This window comes from Zootoca vivipara, chromosome 4, assembly GCF_965207765.1.
Source record: "Zootoca vivipara chromosome 4, rZooViv2.hap1.1, whole genome shotgun sequence".
Lineage (NCBI taxonomy): Eukaryota > Metazoa > Chordata > Lepidosauria > Squamata > Lacertidae > Zootoca > Zootoca vivipara.
Window position 1 is genome coordinate 67388259 of NC_142587.1, and position 17501 is coordinate 67405759.

The following is a 17501-nucleotide window of genomic DNA, read 5'->3' on the forward strand; positions in this document are numbered from 1 at the left end:
ACATGGCTGTGATTGGGCTGTGAACTGTTTATTTTGGCATGCTGTTGTTATTAAGAATTTAGAAGGGTAGATCCAATGGGGTTTTTTTCCTGTACTCGGAAGTCTTCTAATTCCAGAAACGTTCTTTTACACCTAACCTACAAAGAAGGAGAGGGACACCCAACCTAAAGACATAGCTGTCAAGTTCTCCCTTTTTTTAAAAAAAGGGAAATTCCCTTATGCTGAATAGGCTTCCTCACGAGAAAAGGGAAAACTTGACAGCTATGCCTAAAGATGTCCAGCTATTTCAGCAAGGGCTGGAGCAAGCAGGAACATGAGAATTGCTTTGAGTCAGCCTTGCCCAAACTGGTGCTCTTGAAATATTTCAGACTACAACTCAATCAACCTCAGGATACAGAGCAACCTCTGTACCAATGCGGTGGGTTCTAGTATTTACACCAGCACAGTTCAGGTATTCAGCCTCACTCGACTATAATCACATAGGGCAGGATAGTCTCCATGCATTGGTGGCATGTTTGTGGTAGGGCAGCCTCCTGAATGTGTGTCATCTCCCCATAAGTTGCAACTCTGGCTGCCTGGGCGCATCCCCACAATATTGGAGATGGCATTGGGCCCATCAAGAGGCCCAGGGCTCGAGGAACCCTGCTCACCTGGCAGTCAAAGGCCTTTGCTAGCAGATGTCGACTCAGACCCTCCAGATGCTGTTGGAATACAACTCCCACAAGAGGGAAGTTCTCAGCAAGATTTTACAGCAAACCTCCAGTGTAGCTCTAGGGAAGGTTGAAGACCTGTGCTGTGAATGAGTAACTTACAACAGCCTTGCAGTGCAGTTGGTTGTTAATAATGTAGGCCAGCTGTTTGGATACCCATGTTTAGGGAAGTTTTTTATGTGTGACATTTTAATGTATTTTAATCTTTGTTGGAAGCCGCCCAGAGTGGCTGGGGAAACCCAGCTGGATGGGCGAGGTACAAATAATAAATTATTATTATTATTCAAAAATTGACATACCTCTCAGACTGCGGAAAGGTCAATTTACCCAAATTGTCCCCTCAAATCTCCTCCTGGGTCAAGTTTCATGGTCCATTGACTTCCATGCAGATTGGTTGTACAAATGTTTGAAAAGTAAAGAAAGAAAGAAATGGACATGAAACAAGACCCAAGTAAGAGCAAAGACTCCTGCCTTTGATGCTTATATTTATGCATTGAACCCTTTCAGTCATGGGCTTAGGTAACACCAGGGATGCACTGCAACAATTTGTTGTAGGGCCCCACTTGTTAATACTTCTATTTCCTGGTTTCTGGTGTGTTATGCAGCCTTTAGGGGAGAGATGGAAGGGAAAAAGGAGGGAGAAAAAAGACAGTAATGTGTGTATATGTATGCTCATATATTCTTCACTCCATCACTGTATATCTAGACTCTTAAGGTTCATGTTCTGTTCTTCCAGCCTTGTAAAACAACAGGTACTCACCCAATATGAACTGCTATTAAAGGCGACTCAGTAAAATAATTTGGCAAATAATCTGATCTTTAGGATCAGTAACATCAGTAGTCTTTATATTTGTCCTCAGTCAAATAATAGTTTCTGTTCTCTCATGCATCTAACCAATGGAACAATTCTATCCAAGCTTGAAAAAGTGATGCCAGTTTCTCTTTCAAATGCCCAGAAGATGCTGTGCGAGAGAAAAGCTTTTCATAAAGATCCACATCCAGCCTGCAGACGTTTGATTAAGAGTAGTACAAATAAAAGACGCACACAGCACTCGAGCCATCAAAAGGAGCCACCTGCAAAGCAAATGACTTCGCCTCAAAGGAGACAGCATCCTTGTCAGGAAGAAAAATGTTCCCTTTCAGCGGAGGAAGAGAGGAAGGATCACGATATGGCAGAGGTACAGGCATATGGCAGCATGTCCCTTTCAGCGGAGGAAGAGAGCAAGGATCACGATATATCAGAGGTACAGGCATATGACAGAATGTCCCTTTCAACAGAGAAAGAGAGCAAGGATCACGATATATCAGAGGTACAGGAATATGGCAGCATGTGTTGAAAACAATCAATAGGCCTCACAATATTCAATGTCCTTCATAATTATTATTCTACCTTGAATGATACATTTCCCCCATTAATATGTCATTTAAATGAACAGGCACACCCACATGGGGTAAAATTTGGCTGTTGTTGTTTTCTTTAAATGCAGTCAAGAGTCACATAAAGAACAGAACAGAATAATCTGTAGAAAAGATTAGAGAACAGGTTTGCCGCTTCAGAGAAAAGAGGAGGCAGGGCATTAGGAGGGGGTTGTTTGGTATTCTGATCAAGGCATTGGGCTAGTTGACACATACACACATTCATGTCTAGATTACTGTGACCATCCGGTGGTCAGTTGTGTGTGTGAATGGCCATGGTGTGTCAAACAGTGCAACGAGTCCTCTCCCATCCTTCATGTGCCATGCTTTTCAGTGGCATCAGTTCACACATTCAGCTTCCTGTCATCAGGTGTACATCAATCAGCTGTAGATTCTGCATGTGTGAAACAGCTCTTTATTCTTTTTACTAGTGCATTCAGACTATTTTCTAGATATTTGTGAAACGTTATTATTAGTATTGCTTATCATCATTACATTCATGGGCACGCAGCTTGATTCTGTGTCAGAGGTCACATTCCGCACACTGGTGTGCAGTTTCAGCCACCTAGCTACCATGGCAATAGACTCCGTCACAGTCATTCTTAAACATGGCGCTCCAGCACTGTTTAAATTAGTAATCTTGGGAAAGGCAGTTTCTTATATTTATGTTGCAAACACTTGTGTCGTGGTTGTTGAGCTATAATTAATTGCCCTAATTGTTCTCATTCTAATGCAGGTGTCACCTATTGAAATACAAGATGAAAAGCCATGTAATGAAAAGCTTGAGTTCAGCAAAACTGAAGCAGATAGCAAGCGAGAAATCATTTGTGTAAGAGCCCATTTATTACGTCCTTGTGTAAATCAGACTGGAATCTGAGGTTTAGGCTACAAGTGGAGGAAGTTGCATGCTTTCAAAACCAGATCTGCTTCAGTCATGTATAAAGAGGATAGATAGGTATGTCTACAGTGCTTCTTCTGCCATGCCTTGCCTCTCACAGTCTGGTTCCAATATCAAAAGCTGAGCTGGCCTGAGAGAAAAGTGTTGGAGGGAGCAGGGGGAACTTTTGCTCTTGATTGGGGCATATCTAGGTTTAAACAAACAACTTGGTAACATGTAGCTTGAGACAGGCTTACTTTGAAATCCACATTACCTACATCTCTTAGGTGATGGCTGCTTCTAAAACATATCTATTGAACAGGTGGCAAGTGAAACATTTCCTATTTTTAAAAAAATGCCCTTGCCTGTTTTTCTGATACTGGCACCAAAAAGCAATTTTCATTGCAGAAAACGTAGCATAGATGGCGACTGAATTACTTTAAAGTCCCTAATACTCGGCTGGCTGCTTTGAGCACTCTAAGCCTCTCCTTTAATTACTTGTGGCTCATCTGCTCAGCTGTTTGGTTTGTCTAGAAATACGTACTATTTCCTCTGACAAAAAAGCAGTCGACAAACTGTATTATGCAGGTATAATTAGCACACATTTAAAAGAGTTCGCTATCCTGAATTAATTATGTTCCTGCCACTTATTGTAAATAGCAGGTGGTCGACCCAAAACAAAAAGAATGCCAATAAGTGAGATTACACTTAACATATGTCAAGTCTTATGTTTACAATTACTTTGGGAGGCTGCGGTGCTGGCAAGTAGCATAATGAGAAACATCAGAAAGTTAAGGCAATGGCTTCTGGAAAACAATGCAAAACAAACATCTTAGAATTACTTAAGATTATTTATGCCATTGAGGGCTCTATAAAGGGCAGTAACAAAAGATTGAAACCAATTTTGCTGGGCTCCCCAAAGAGAGAACTTGAAATGTAGATATGATGGAAAATCTTTTGATGACTTTTGTACACGATGTGACTCAGGAAATATTATTCGATATTTAAGTGAAGAGTTCTCCCTACAAGAATAAGTATTAATCAATCCATATCGAATTAGGTGTGTATGTATAGGGGTGTTAGGGGAGGGACACGTTGTGCTCCCTCTGGGGTAGTTTGTCCACCTTTGGTCCCCACCCTGCACTCAGCTCTCCTCTGTGGCTCCCAGAAGCTGTTATCATGTGACAGAGGCCACACCCCAGGAAAAGGCTTTGATTGGTTGGCTAAACCCAGCAAGTGCAGCCGATGGGTCTCAAGCCCCCATTGAATTAGGGACTTCCTCTGCATACAAAGACAGGCTCCAGTGGATTGAGTGGACAAGACCCATGGTGGGTCGAATGGTCAAGTAAGTGGTTTCTCCACATGCTGCAGAGGGAAATAAGGAGAAGATGGGGTTCATCAACCTAGGAAGGTAGGAGAACTCTGATCCTAAACCTCTGCTGCCTTGCAGGATATATTTGGGAGAAGAAAAGGCTAAGGGGTTCACCCTAGTCAAGTCTGGAGTCCCTAAGATGGTTGGATGGCGCCTTGTATGTTTCCTTCCAACAACTCCTGCAGCCAAGCTGGTGCCAAGCATATGCTCTGCTTTCCTTTGGACTACATCAGCGAGGCTGGGGGGGGGCGTGTCTTGTCATTTGGGCAGCTCAGGACCTCCATACACACTGCCAACGCAGCAGTTGGACTTCACCCCGGAGGTGCACTCCATTGTCTCTTGAGACAGTCGGATGCCAATAGTATCAAATTAGGAGGAAATGTCAAGAGGCAAAGCCCAAGGGTAATCACTCTTCAACATATTTACTTATGGCTTTGAAGGTCAAAGAATAAATAAACAACACTTGCAAAAAAATATGTTCGAACTTCGAGAAACAGGAACTGCCTTCCCTCACAGTCTTGGGGAGTAAGCTTTGCTCCTGGTCAAACTGCAGTTACTTTAGCAACTGATATTGCGTCCCAGGAAAAGATCATGAAAGTTACTGGGTGGGGTGCAGACATATGGAAGTTAGCTAGGAACAATGTACTGAACACCACAACAAGAATTATTTTAAGCAGGTGGAAATGTGCAGAATAATATCTTTTCTTGTAATTATTGTGATGGCCTGATCCAGCAGCCTCTTCCTATGTTCTTATAGTCAGATGCAAATGAAGTTCTACAGCAGAATCAGTAAGGTACAGGTTAAAAGGATACAGAGATTACTACAAGGCTAGCTACCGTTGCAATTAACATTCCAATGGGGTTCCCAATGCCAACGATCAATGTATTTCTAAATATTTTGAGAAAAGACCTCTTCATAATCAAAATGTTACATTGCAGATTATAATATCTGACAGTGACACCGAAGTTATGCCAGAAGATGAAGACGTTGTTTTCATGCACAAAGGTAAAATCAGTCATATTTGTGTCAGTGGAATATCTAATTTCATGTTTCTAAAATATGTCATAGCCAGTATCTCCACTTACATAATGCTTTAAAGGTGAATTAAAGACAGTGCTGTGCTTGAGGACTCATAACCACAGATGGTTGCTGCCATTGGTATGTGGCCAAGGTCAGAAGAGGTATTTGTATTTGTGGTGCCAGGCATTGTGAAAAGATCTTTGACACAGCCTGAAAATGTCACTGGTTTAGTGTCTGCACAGTCACCTAGAGACTTCTGCACTACACCAGTGTTGCACCAATGTGCCCTTCTCGTTAACAGTCAGTTGTTCAGAATGTGCTTGCAAGGACTGAAAAATTGTATTACATGACTTCTAGAAAAATCCAATCATGTTTGTCAGACTTGACCTACATGTTCATTTCTAGCCGGATTTGAAATTACTGGAAACCCAACTCATGAACCAACTCATGCTTGAATGAACTCCAGCCCCATTAACATTTAGCCAAGCACATTTCAGGAACCTCACTGCAGCTTGCATGGGGCTCCCGCATCCAGACCTGCTCACACTCAGTTAAATCTAACTTGCGTGCTATTTCTTCTGATATTTTTAATTCACTTAGAGGAAAAACAGGAAGAGTGCAATGAAAAGGGAGGCAGTGCATTCAGCCCAAATAGTTGTTTTGATTTTGAGAAAAAACATTTGCCACCAGTGGACTTGGAAAGGTGAGTACCAGGATCCTCACTGGATAAGGTTTTGAGTTCTAATTTATTTACAGTGTATACATCACAATAGGGAAGAGAAATAATGTAAATCTGGGTAGACATTAAAAGAGCCAGGATAGCTTAAGCCCTGCAGTAGAAAGAGACTTAGGAATCAGCTATACAGCTGCAAATAAAACATTTTAAGTGTGTTTTAAGTGCAATGTGCAACGTGACACTAGATGGCGATGGTGAGCCTTATGGAAAATTCAATGTGTTTTTTAAAAATGTTTCTTTTAAAAAATAAAAAAGCATTTTTAGAACAGTTTTTATATGCGTGTAGATTCCACCTTAAACACTGCGAATAGGGTGGGGTTGGAGCTGGAACACAGTGGGTGCCAGAGAGCTCAGAAGTTCCCAGTTTCAATCCTATTGTCTTTGGGTTGGGGAAGACTCCTGCCAGAAATCTGGGAGAGATACTACCAATGGTAGACAGACCAATAGTTTGACTAATAATAATGTTGTTGTTTAGTCGTGTCTGACTCTTCGTGACCCCATGGAGCAGCGCACGCCAGGCACTCCTGTCTTCCACTGCCTCCCGCAGTTTGGTCAAACTCATGTTCGTAGCTTTGAGAACACTGTCCAACCATCTCGTCCTCTGTCGTCCCCTTCTCCTTGTGCCCTCAATCTTTCCCAACATCAGGGTCTTTTCCAGGGAGTCTTCTCTTCTCATGAGGTGGCCAAAGTATTGGAGCCTCAGCTTCAGGATCTGTCCTTCCAGGGAGCACTCAGGGCTGATTTCCTTCAGAATGGATAGGTTTGATCTTCTTGCAGTCCATGGGACTCTCAAGAGTCTCCTCCAGCACCATAATTCAAAAGCATCAATTCTTCGGCGATCAGCCTTCTTTATGGTCCAGCTCTCACTTCCATACCTCACTACTGGGAAAACCATCGCTTTAACTATACGGACCTTTGTAGGCAAGGTGATGTCTCTGCTTTTTAAGATGCTGTCTAGGTTTGTCATTGCTTTTCTCCCAAGAAGCAGGCGTCTTTTAATTTCGTGACTGCTGTCACCATCTGCAGTGATCAAGGAGCCCAAGAAAGTAAAATCTCTCACAGCCAGATGGGCAGGGTCTAAATGATAAAATTATTATTATTATTATTATTATTATTATTATTATTATTATTATTATTTTATCATTTAGACGCTGCCCATCTGGCTGGGTTGCCCCAGCCAGTCTTGAAATAAGGCAGACAACATTCCTGTTGGCTAGATTCATACGTCTAGCTCAGTATTGTCTACTCTGAAGGGCAGCATCTCTCCACATTCTCAACCAAAACTATCTGATCCTATTTAACTGAGATAGCATGCCAGGAATTGAGTATGCAAAGCCTGTGTTCTACCCCACAGCTATGGTTCCTTCCCTGTTTGGGAGGAGGGGTATGGTCCTTGAACTGATCTTTGTGGTATGTCTGTTCAGTGGCTCCATGGAGACTTCAGAAGACGACAGCAAAGAGCAAGCTCTTGTTGCTGAGCAGGAGTCTAATGATGCAGTTTCGCACACATGTGGAGATCCCCAGAGCATTTCTGAAAACAAAATGGTAGAAACATTGACAGCTCGCATCAAGTAAGTATTCCTAAAGGTACAGTCTTGCAGCCAAATGTGATGTCCTTGTATCTGAACAAGGACCTTTTTGAGGCCTAATTTCATGCTAAATATGAATCAAGATGGTAAGTGAGTGATGGGCCTATTGGACTGTGAAATACTTAATGAATATACACCACTGTGTGGAATTGACATTGAAATGGTCCTCCAGGGACCAGTTTAAGGCATAGATTATATAGTCAACAAGAACTACAGCTTGTATGGATTCTTAAAAATATTTTTAATAACTCTGTTAAGGCTTTCAGCATTATTTTTTTGCAGACAAGTAATTAATTCCATCAATATACTTATTTTTTAAAAAAATACTCAGTTGATAATAATCTAGCATTCTGGCTACATAAACACTGAACCCAATTTTTGCAAGTGTGCATTTGCACTCAAGGCCAAATTACACATTATATTGTTGTTGTTGTTTAGTCGTTTAGTCGTGTCCGACTCTTCGTGACCCCATGGACCAGAGCACGCCAGGCACTCCTGTCTTGCACTGCCTCCCGCAGTTTGGTCAAACTCATGTTCGTAGCTTCGAGAACACATTATATTAAATACCCTCAAAAATGTGGTTAGGTCCTCTTTCTTAACAAAAACAGCTATTGTGGAGGGGTGGGTGGGTAGCATAGCTGCCAAGTTATCCCCTTTTTTAAGGGAAATTCCCTTATGCTGAATAGGCTTCATCGTGAGAAAAGGGAAAACTTGGCAGCTATGGTGGGTAGTCCACTTCAAGATCATGGAACAATTGCAGTTTAGCTCCTTTTCCATGCATCATTTTCCATCCAAACCTCTCGTTTGGGAAGCAAATGGCGGCTTCTGCTACGCTTGGTGAGAAAACAGTATGGGAGGAAATTCCCCACACATTGGAGTCAGCATTTTCAACCTATGATGGAAGGATCTGTTTTGGTATGTTGCAATTGTTGTCTTTTCCAGAGAGATCCTGCTTTATTTTTTACCCAAATGCAATCTTTCAAGAGAACATCTTTCTTCTATGACCCCTGAAGACATTTTATCTATGTTCAAGGTGAGTGGACATTTGAATTAAATGAAAATTGTGGGAATGTGCTGAACTATTTGTAGTTAGTCTAAAGAGAACGGCGCTTAACCACTCAGATTTCAGGTATGAGGCGCAAGTTGTTCCGGGTATGTTGTTTGGGGACAATAATGTTGGAGTTGCTGTCTCATTTGTCTAGCTTCAGGACACTTGCTCCAAATTAGCATTTTCTTCCGCGTTTGGAACTTCTGTTTCTTCATTCCGACTTGGAAAAGAGGAGATGATGTTGATAAGAAGATGAGGAAGCCAAGGAAGGAGCCAAATGGGGGCAAGCCAACACTGTTGGGCTCCTGCACCCACCCACTTTCCATGCAGTGCTGCTGTCCCAGTCAATCATTTCCTGATGGGGCAGTGTGCGAAAGGAGCACTGGGTGTCTCAAGCTGGATGAAATTCTGCTGTGGGAAACAGGTTCTGCGCTACTGCTTTGCATCTTACCGTACAAGATTTTCACACTTCTTGCCGTTTTCTTATATATATATGATATATATATAATATATATAATATATAAACTTTATTTATTATTTAAAATATAAAACATACATACCACAAGGAAAAAAAATCATTAAAAACATAACAAAACAAGATCATAACAAATCATAATAAATCATAACAAAATACATAACAAAATCATATTCAAATCATATTCCAAACCATGTTCAAATCAGACATAATATAAATTATATACTGTAGAATAAACAAAAATTAACATAATAGTAAAATCTGATTTTTCTTCTCCCCCCCTATCCCCCGTGACTTCCAGCCTTTCTCATAAGCTGAATTTGTTTCCTTTGTTTCATGCGTCCTTTATTCTATATTGTTTCTATTTTTCCCCTTTTTTTGCACCCTTCATTAATCTGCTATAAGATCCGCTTTTTCAATCCTTTTTCTTAAATATTGATTAACTGATTCCCATTCTTTTTCCACCCTGCTTTTTTCTAAAAATTTTGATAGCCCTTCTTTTGTTGCCAAATTTTTATATGTGATTAATTTGGATAGCCAATCTTCTTTACTTGGAATTGTGTTACTTTTCCAGTTTTTAGCAATTAGAATTCTGGAGCTGCGGTAGCATGTATTACCGCACATCTATCTTTTGCTTTAATTTCTTCTCCCATCATACCCAAAAGGGAGATCTCTGGTTCTTTTTAAAATGAGTATCTTGTCATTTTTAAAAAAATTCTTCATAAATTTCCTCCCAGAATCTTTTAATTTCTTTGCAGCCCCACCATATATGTATGTTTTCTAAGACTAGGCATTTTGTTTCCTTTATACCAATAGCTGCACTGGGATTCTGAGCGGAATAACACTGTGCCTGTGGACCTGAATCAGGTAAAAGCTATTTAATATGACCAATTCATATTCTCTGAAATGGTTTTCTATTGGATCAGTCATAGGCATGTGAGATTTATGAAGAGACATGTCACTCGTGAGAGGCTGGCATCTTCAATGAGTGTCTACAAAGAACAGTCTCTGTTGCATACAATTAACAAACAAACAAAAACCCTTGCAGTTTAATTTGTGTTAAGGGTTTTTCCTTGTTCACTCAAGTTCTAAATTGCCAGGAAGTGGTAGCTGTTGAGGGTTATGCTCTTAACAGGTGTGTTAGTTAGGCAATGTTGATATCATATGGTATGGTCTCCTATCCTGTGGTTAATTCCAGTTTCACCACCAATTTGGATCTCGGTGGCTGAGGGGTGCACTTATCTATCTGTTCCCTGGAATAGATGCATGGAGACGGTGGAATTGAAGCTACCAGTCCACAGTACAACTACCCTACTGGCAGCCATCTACACCAGGCAACCCCAAACTGCGGCCCTCCAGATGTTTTGGCCTACAACTCCCATGATCCCTAGCTAACAGGACCAGTGGTCGGGGAAGATGGGAATTGTAGTCCAAAACATCTGAAGGGCCGAAGTTTGGGGATGCCTGATCTACACAAAATGATTACCTGTGGGGTAAACAGAAAAAGATCTCTTGCAATCCTTTTGGAATTGCCCCCTTTCCTCTTTCCCCCCAAGCTTATTCAGCACCATCCTCCATCTTTGGCCATGTGCTTTCTGTAAAGACAATAGATAAGATACCTCTATGCTTGTATAAAGTGCCGCTCAGCCACCACTAAGCATAATTTCAAGAGCAGAGCTCTCATCCCGAGGGGATGGCAGAGCTATTGACAAATGAATGCCTGTCTCGCCACCCTGGGCAACATTCTGAGACCTGGGGTGGACGATACATTTACCACATGGATATATCTTGGGGCTTTTTTTTTTTTTGATTAGTTGGGCGAACAAATTGTATATTAGAGTGTAAGAGGGGAAATTGCTTTTAAAGTCCGCTCTAAAATTTCAAGGCTATCAATATTTGTTACAGTATATTTCGCAATATGAAGATCATCTTTCAGAAAAACTCCAGTCTATAAAGCAGCATGGGCTTCTAGCCAAATGTGCCGCCGAAAAAAAGATTAGTCTGTGCAGGACGCAAATAAAAGTGGCAGAAGAACGAATTAAGCATCTGCAGGAGAAAGTAGCACAATTTCTAATGAGCATCCATCCAGTAAGTGCCGACAGTTTATTCCAGTGCTTGATGTGATTAACTGGTTTCGCTACATTTGAGAAAATAGGATGCATTCTAATAGTTCTAACATGGCCACAATATGGACAGAGAAATGCTGTAGGTCACTTGTAGTAGTAGAAGATTTAATGGCAGAACCACCACTTCATCCATTAAGTGGTGTGCGCCAGTCACAAGATTCAACTTGAATCTATATCTTTATCTTTGAAAAGCAGTCATGCTTGCTACCTTGCCAGTTCAACGCATTGTTGGGGACCAAATTAGAGGTGTTAAAAAAACAAAGTTCCCCCACCTTTCATTCATTATAACAAGGAATCTAAAAATGATTACATGTTTTTTTTCTTCCTTCTCTTTGCCCATTTGTCTTGTTTATAATCATTTTATCTTCATGAGAAGATAATATCGTTGGAAATGAGATTATGTGGTTATATTTACAGAAATTTTATAAATATGTGATGCTAAGACCCAAACCACAAGTTACACTAAAACACAAGTTCATGGGGGCGGGGAATCGACACCCCCATGTGAAATGGTCATTGATTGTAGCCCAACAGCCCTGCCAGGGAAGAAACAAAGATTACTTATCACTGGAGGGATGACCAAGGAGAGGCCCTTTCCCCAACTACCATTTACTCCCTCCAAATCATCTCTCCCCCCCCCCAATAGCTTTTCCTCCCATGCACCTTCCAGTTGGTCTTTTCCATTACTTACAGTTGCCTGTGATGTGTAGTTTGGGCCTAAGGAGCTGACTGACTGCTTATTCTGATTAACTTTCCATGGAGCCTACTAATGTTATAATAATAATGCCTCTCTCTTTGCTGCATTCTGTTTCAGCATCTTCAAATAGATAACCAGGATGACATTGGCAACATCCTAGAAAAGGTTCTGAAGTAAGACAGACTTAAGAGCATTGGTCCCTGTGAATAGTTAACTCCACAAAATTAAGCTGAACTTTCTTTGTTCCATGAAGAAATTGGGAAAGGTCTTAGCACTTGATAATGTATGGCCAAAAATATAAACAGACAGCAAACAAGCCACACAGGACACAGTCTTCATTGAAAATATTACAGCAGAGCTTGCAGAGGAAAGGATATGAATGGTGTCATCCTAAGTATGGTTTGTTCTTTGCCTACGATATTTTGGTGATGTTGCATCCAGCCCTACTTGCACTGCTGCTGTGTAGCTTCTCTTCATTTCAGCGGAACACTCCACGCGAATGTGTGGACATGGTTCAGCCAAATGGGTCCTTGTGAATATTATGTAGTTGGGGGGAAACCCCCTGAAACATTTGTTGTTGCTTTAAAAGTTATTTCTGTTCGTTTGTTTGTTTGTTTGTTTGGAAAAAAATAACCTCACTAAACATAATATGTTAACTTGTATCAATGTAAATAGTGGGCATTTTGGGGGGTTTGTTCCCCCCAAAAAAACACGGATTAAAGCTTTTCATTTCAACGTATTCATGATACAAATCACCTTGCATAATAAAGGAAGATAATTTGCAGTTTGCTCAACTTGCCATGTGTTACAGATTGAAGTTAATTGATGTGTATTTATACAACTTGAAACATTTAATCCCTGGGGATTAGTTTGAGTGCTTTCCTCCTGTAATAACAGATGCAGATTTGGATGTTAGTTGTTGTTTAGTCATGTCCAAGTCTTCGTGACCCCATGGACCAGAGCACGCCAGGCACTCCTGTCTTCCACTGCCTCCCGCAGTTTGGTCAAACTCATGTTTGTAGCTTCAAGAACACTGTCCAGCCATCTCGTCCCCTTCTCCTTGTGCCATCCATCTTTCCCAACATCAGGGTCTTTTCCAGGGAGTCTTCTCTTCTCATGAGGTGGCCAAAGTATTGGAGCCTCAGCTTCAGGATCCGTCCTTCCAGTGAGCACTCAGGGCTGATTTTCTTAAGAATGGATAGGTTTGATCTTCTTGCAGTCCATGGGACTCTCAAGAGTCTCCTCCAGCACCATAATTCAAAAGCATCAATTCTTCGGCGATCAGCCTTCTTTATGGTCCAGCTCTCACTTCCATACATCACTACTGGGAAAACCATAGCTTTAACTATACGGACCTATATTGGACGTTAGTAATCTTAACCTAATATATTTTTTTTATTTCAAGAAAAATGATTCTTGGGATGAGGTCCTCTTGGATGCTGCACCTGATTCACTATGCTCTTGTGCCAAGCATTGAAATTACCGTATGTAATTTTGAAGTTGCAGGGTAGGTGTGCATGAATCAGTACAGATGCACCAAGAACAGGAGTTGCAGCAAATACTTCCCTATCATGCTGGGCACATTCTGATGCATTCAGAATGTTAATGACGAACATACTGATGCTCTCTTAGATGTAGTATGCCTCTGAATGCCAGTGGCTGGGAATCACAAACAGGGAGAGGGCTGATGTGCTGAGCTTCTGTATTTTGGCCACCATGTGAACAAGACTCTCGACTAGATGTGCCATTGGCATGCTCTAGCGGTGTTTGTGTATGTGCGTGTACGTACCTACACATAAACACACACTGAGAAAAGACACACATTGAGTATAAATTGAAAGTCATCAAAAACTGGCAGAGGTGATTTCAAAACCACTGGCAATAATCTTTGAAAATTCCTGGAGAACAGGCGAAGTCCCAGCAGACTGGAGGAGGGCAAATATTGTCCCTATTTTCAAAAAGGGGGAAAGAGAGGACCCAAACAATTACCACCCAGTCAGCCTGACATCAATACCAGGAAAGATTCTAGAGCAGATCATAAAGCAAACGGTCTGTGAGCACCTAGAAAGAAACACTGTGATCACTAAAAGTCAGCATGGGTTTCTGAAAAATAAGTCATGTCAGACTAATCTGATCTCATTTTTTGACAGAATTACAAGCCTGGTAGATGAAGGGAACGCTGTGGATGTAGCCTATCTTGATTTCAGCAAGGCCTTTGACAAGGTGCCCCATGATATTCTTGTAAAGAAGCTGGTAAAATGTGGGCTAGACAATGCTACCATTCAGTGGATTTGTAACTGCCTGACTGACCGAACCCAAAGGGTGTTCATCAATGGCTCCTCCTCATCCTGCAGAATAGTGACTAGTGGGGTGCCACAGGGTTCTGTCTTGGGCCCAATCTTATTCAACATCTGGGCATCCTGAGCAAGTTTGCAGATGACACCAAATTGGGAGGGGTGGCTAATACCCCCCAGGGGTCCGCGAGCTATGCCAGAGGGGTCCGCAAGATGCTATTAGAATAAAAAATATATTAAATATATTTCATACAATAACAGATTTTTTGTTTTGGCCACTTCCTGCATGAGCAGAGTCTAGCGCAAAACTAGAATTAGATAGAGGCAGTAGTTCTGCTATAATGCTCACCTCCCCAAGATGCTTTGCGCGTGTCAGCTTCATTTGTGCGCTACTGCGCAGGTACCTTGTCTTCTCCATTCCCCTCCCGCCTCCCTGGCGCGCGCTGCCTTTTTGCAAAACAGTAGTGTTTGTAAACAAAGCGTTGTTTTTCGCGGAAGCTGCAGTTCGCGTAGTTAAAAATGGACCGTTGGTTAAAAAGTGGTTCGTTAAAACAACAAAGGCCTACAGATGAAGAGGAAGATAATGCATTTGATGTTCAAGCAAGTAAGTCAGTGACTCTCGAACCGATCTTGTCAGTGTCCATTGAACCTAAATCGTCGGCGTCCCTTGAACCTAACCCTTCCAAGATCAGTGTTAAGCTTACTGGAAAAATTAGAAAATATAACTCTGATTACTTGGAAATTGGTTACTTGGAAATGGGGGTCCTTGTCACAATAGCGGCTCGATGAGGGGTCCTCGAGAAAATTTTGTTGGGAACCCCTGCCCCAGAGAACAGGATAACACTTCAAAATGACCTCCTTAACAGATTAGACAACTGGGCCAAAGTACTACACTTGGGCAACAAAAAAAAAAATGAAAGGCACAAATACAGGATGGGAGACACCTGGCTTGAAAGCAGTACATGTGAAAAGGATCTAGGAGTCTCGGTAGACCACAAACTTGACATGAGTCAACAGTGTGATGCAGCAGCTAAAAAAGCCAATGCAATTCTGGGCTGCATCAATAGGAGTATAGCATCTAGATCAAGGGAAGTAATAGTACCACTGTATTCCGCTCTGGTCAGACCTCACCTGGAATACTGTGTCCAGTTCTGGGCACCACAGTTCAAGAAGGATACTGACAAGCTGGAACGTGTCCAGAAGAAGGCAACCAAAATGGTCAAAGGCCTGGAAACGATGCCTTATGAGGAACGGCTTAGGGAGCTGGGTATGTTTAGCCTGGAGAAGAGAAGGTTAAGGGGTGATATGATAGCCATGTTCAAATATATAAAAGGATGTCATATAGAGGAGGGAGGAAAGTTGTTTTCTGCTGCTCCAGAGAAGCGGACATGGAGCAATGGATTCAAACTACAAGAAAGAAGATTCCACCTAAACATTAGGAAGAACTTCCTGACAGTAAGAGCTGCTCGGCAGTGGAATTTGCTGCCAAGGAGTGTGGTGGAGTCTCCTTTGGAGGTCTTTAAGCAGAGGCTTGACAGGCATATGCCAAGAATGCTTTGATGGTGTTTCCTGCTTGGCAGGGGGTTGGACTGGATGGCCCTTGTGGTCTCTTCCAACTCTATGATTCTATGATTCTATGAAATGCCAATGTCTAGTGATAACATAATGTCATCTTGCAACTCAAATCTCATTATCAATGACATCAAACCAGAATTGCTCCTGCCGTCTATTTCACCTACTCTCTGCCATAGTATTTGAGGCTATTCGTCTGTTTTTAATCTCTTTTATAGGCTTACAGTCTGTTTAAACCGCATGGCTCATGCTACTGCTACAGCATGAAGTTTACCAAAGGATTCTGAGGTGACAGTCTAAGAAAGGCACCTTCCCTTTTTTAAACTCATAACTTGTACTTCCCAGTGGGAAACTATAAGAGGGATGCCATGATGACTAATTCTGAGGAGACAATTTTGCCTGTATCTCCATTTTAAAACTTAACCCTACTTAGGGAAATATAAGGAAGAATTACATCTGTTTTCTATCACTGGTCGATGGTGTCACCAGAAAGAAAGCAACTGACATTAATGTATACCATAGAGTCTTAAAGTAAAACATATGTGGCGCCCAAATTCCATGTGTGCCTGCCTCACCTATCTTAGAGAAGGAAAAATGTTGCTTCAAGTTTTGTATTTTATCACTTTTTAATCTATCCATTCTTTTAAGTACCGTATATACTCGAGTATAAGCTGAGTTTTTCAGCACATTTTTTGTGCTGAAAAGCCCCCCCTCGGTGTATACTTGAGTGAGGCGGGCGGTGGCAGAGGGACGAGCGGTGAGAAAGAATATAAGCTGAGGCACCTAATTTTACCACAAAAAACTGGGGAAACTTATTGACTCTAGTATAAGCCTAGGGTGGGAAATGCAGCAGCTAATGGTAAATTTCAAAAATAAAAATAGATACCAATAAAATTACATTAATTGAGGCATCAGTAGGTTAAATGTTTTTGAATATTTATTTCAAAGAAAAACTGTCAGTGTCAACCTTGGGTATTTTCACACATTAAATCATAAATGGTCCACTATCAACTGTCCTCAAGTGCCTTATATCAAAAGCCTGGTAGAAACACAGCTTCAGAAGGTACATCAAAGGTCCTATCCCCACCAATGCAGGAAATTTAAAACATTATTATTATTATTATTATTATTATTATTATTATTATTATTATTATTATTATATATCCCACCCATCTGGCTGGGTTTCCCCAGCCACTCTGGGCGGCTTCCAACAGAAAAATAAAACACAGTAATCTATTAAACATTAAAAGCCTCCCTGAACAGGGCTGCCTTCAGATGTCTTCTAAAAGTCTGGTAGTTGTTTTCCTCTTTGACATCTGTTGGGAGGGCGTTCCACAGGGCGGGCGCCACCACCGAGAAGGCCCTCTGCCTAGTTCCCTGCAACTTGGCTTCTCGCAACGAGGGAACTGCCAGAAGACCCTCGGCACTGGACCTCAGTGTCCGGGCAGAACGATGGAGGTGGAGACGCTCCTTCAGGTATACTGGACCGAGGCCATTTAGGGCTTTAAAGGTCAGCAGCAACACTTTGAATTGTGCTCGGAAACGTACTGGGAGCCAATGTAGATCAT

The 17501-nt window shown here is 41.6% G+C and overlaps 1 protein-coding gene across 1 annotated transcript in view; it reads left to right on the forward strand.

The window, feature by feature from the left end:
* MORC1 (MORC family CW-type zinc finger 1) overlaps window positions 1-12859 on the forward strand; it is a 48687-nt gene extending 35828 nt beyond the window's left edge. The window contains exons 19-27 of the mRNA XM_088668079.1: window positions 1667-2020; window positions 2863-2955; window positions 5315-5381; window positions 5997-6099; window positions 7557-7703; window positions 8664-8754; window positions 10061-10111; window positions 11150-11332; window positions 12185-12859. Of these exons, the coding sequence (XP_088524205.1) occupies window positions 1667-2020; window positions 2863-2955; window positions 5315-5381; window positions 5997-6099; window positions 7557-7703; window positions 8664-8754; window positions 10061-10111; window positions 11150-11332; window positions 12185-12244 (1149 nt within the window). The 3' untranslated portion in view covers window positions 12245-12859. The remainder of the gene's footprint in view (window positions 1-1666; window positions 2021-2862; window positions 2956-5314; window positions 5382-5996; window positions 6100-7556; window positions 7704-8663; window positions 8755-10060; window positions 10112-11149; window positions 11333-12184) is intronic.
* The last annotated feature ends 4642 nt before the right edge of the window (window positions 12860-17501 follow it).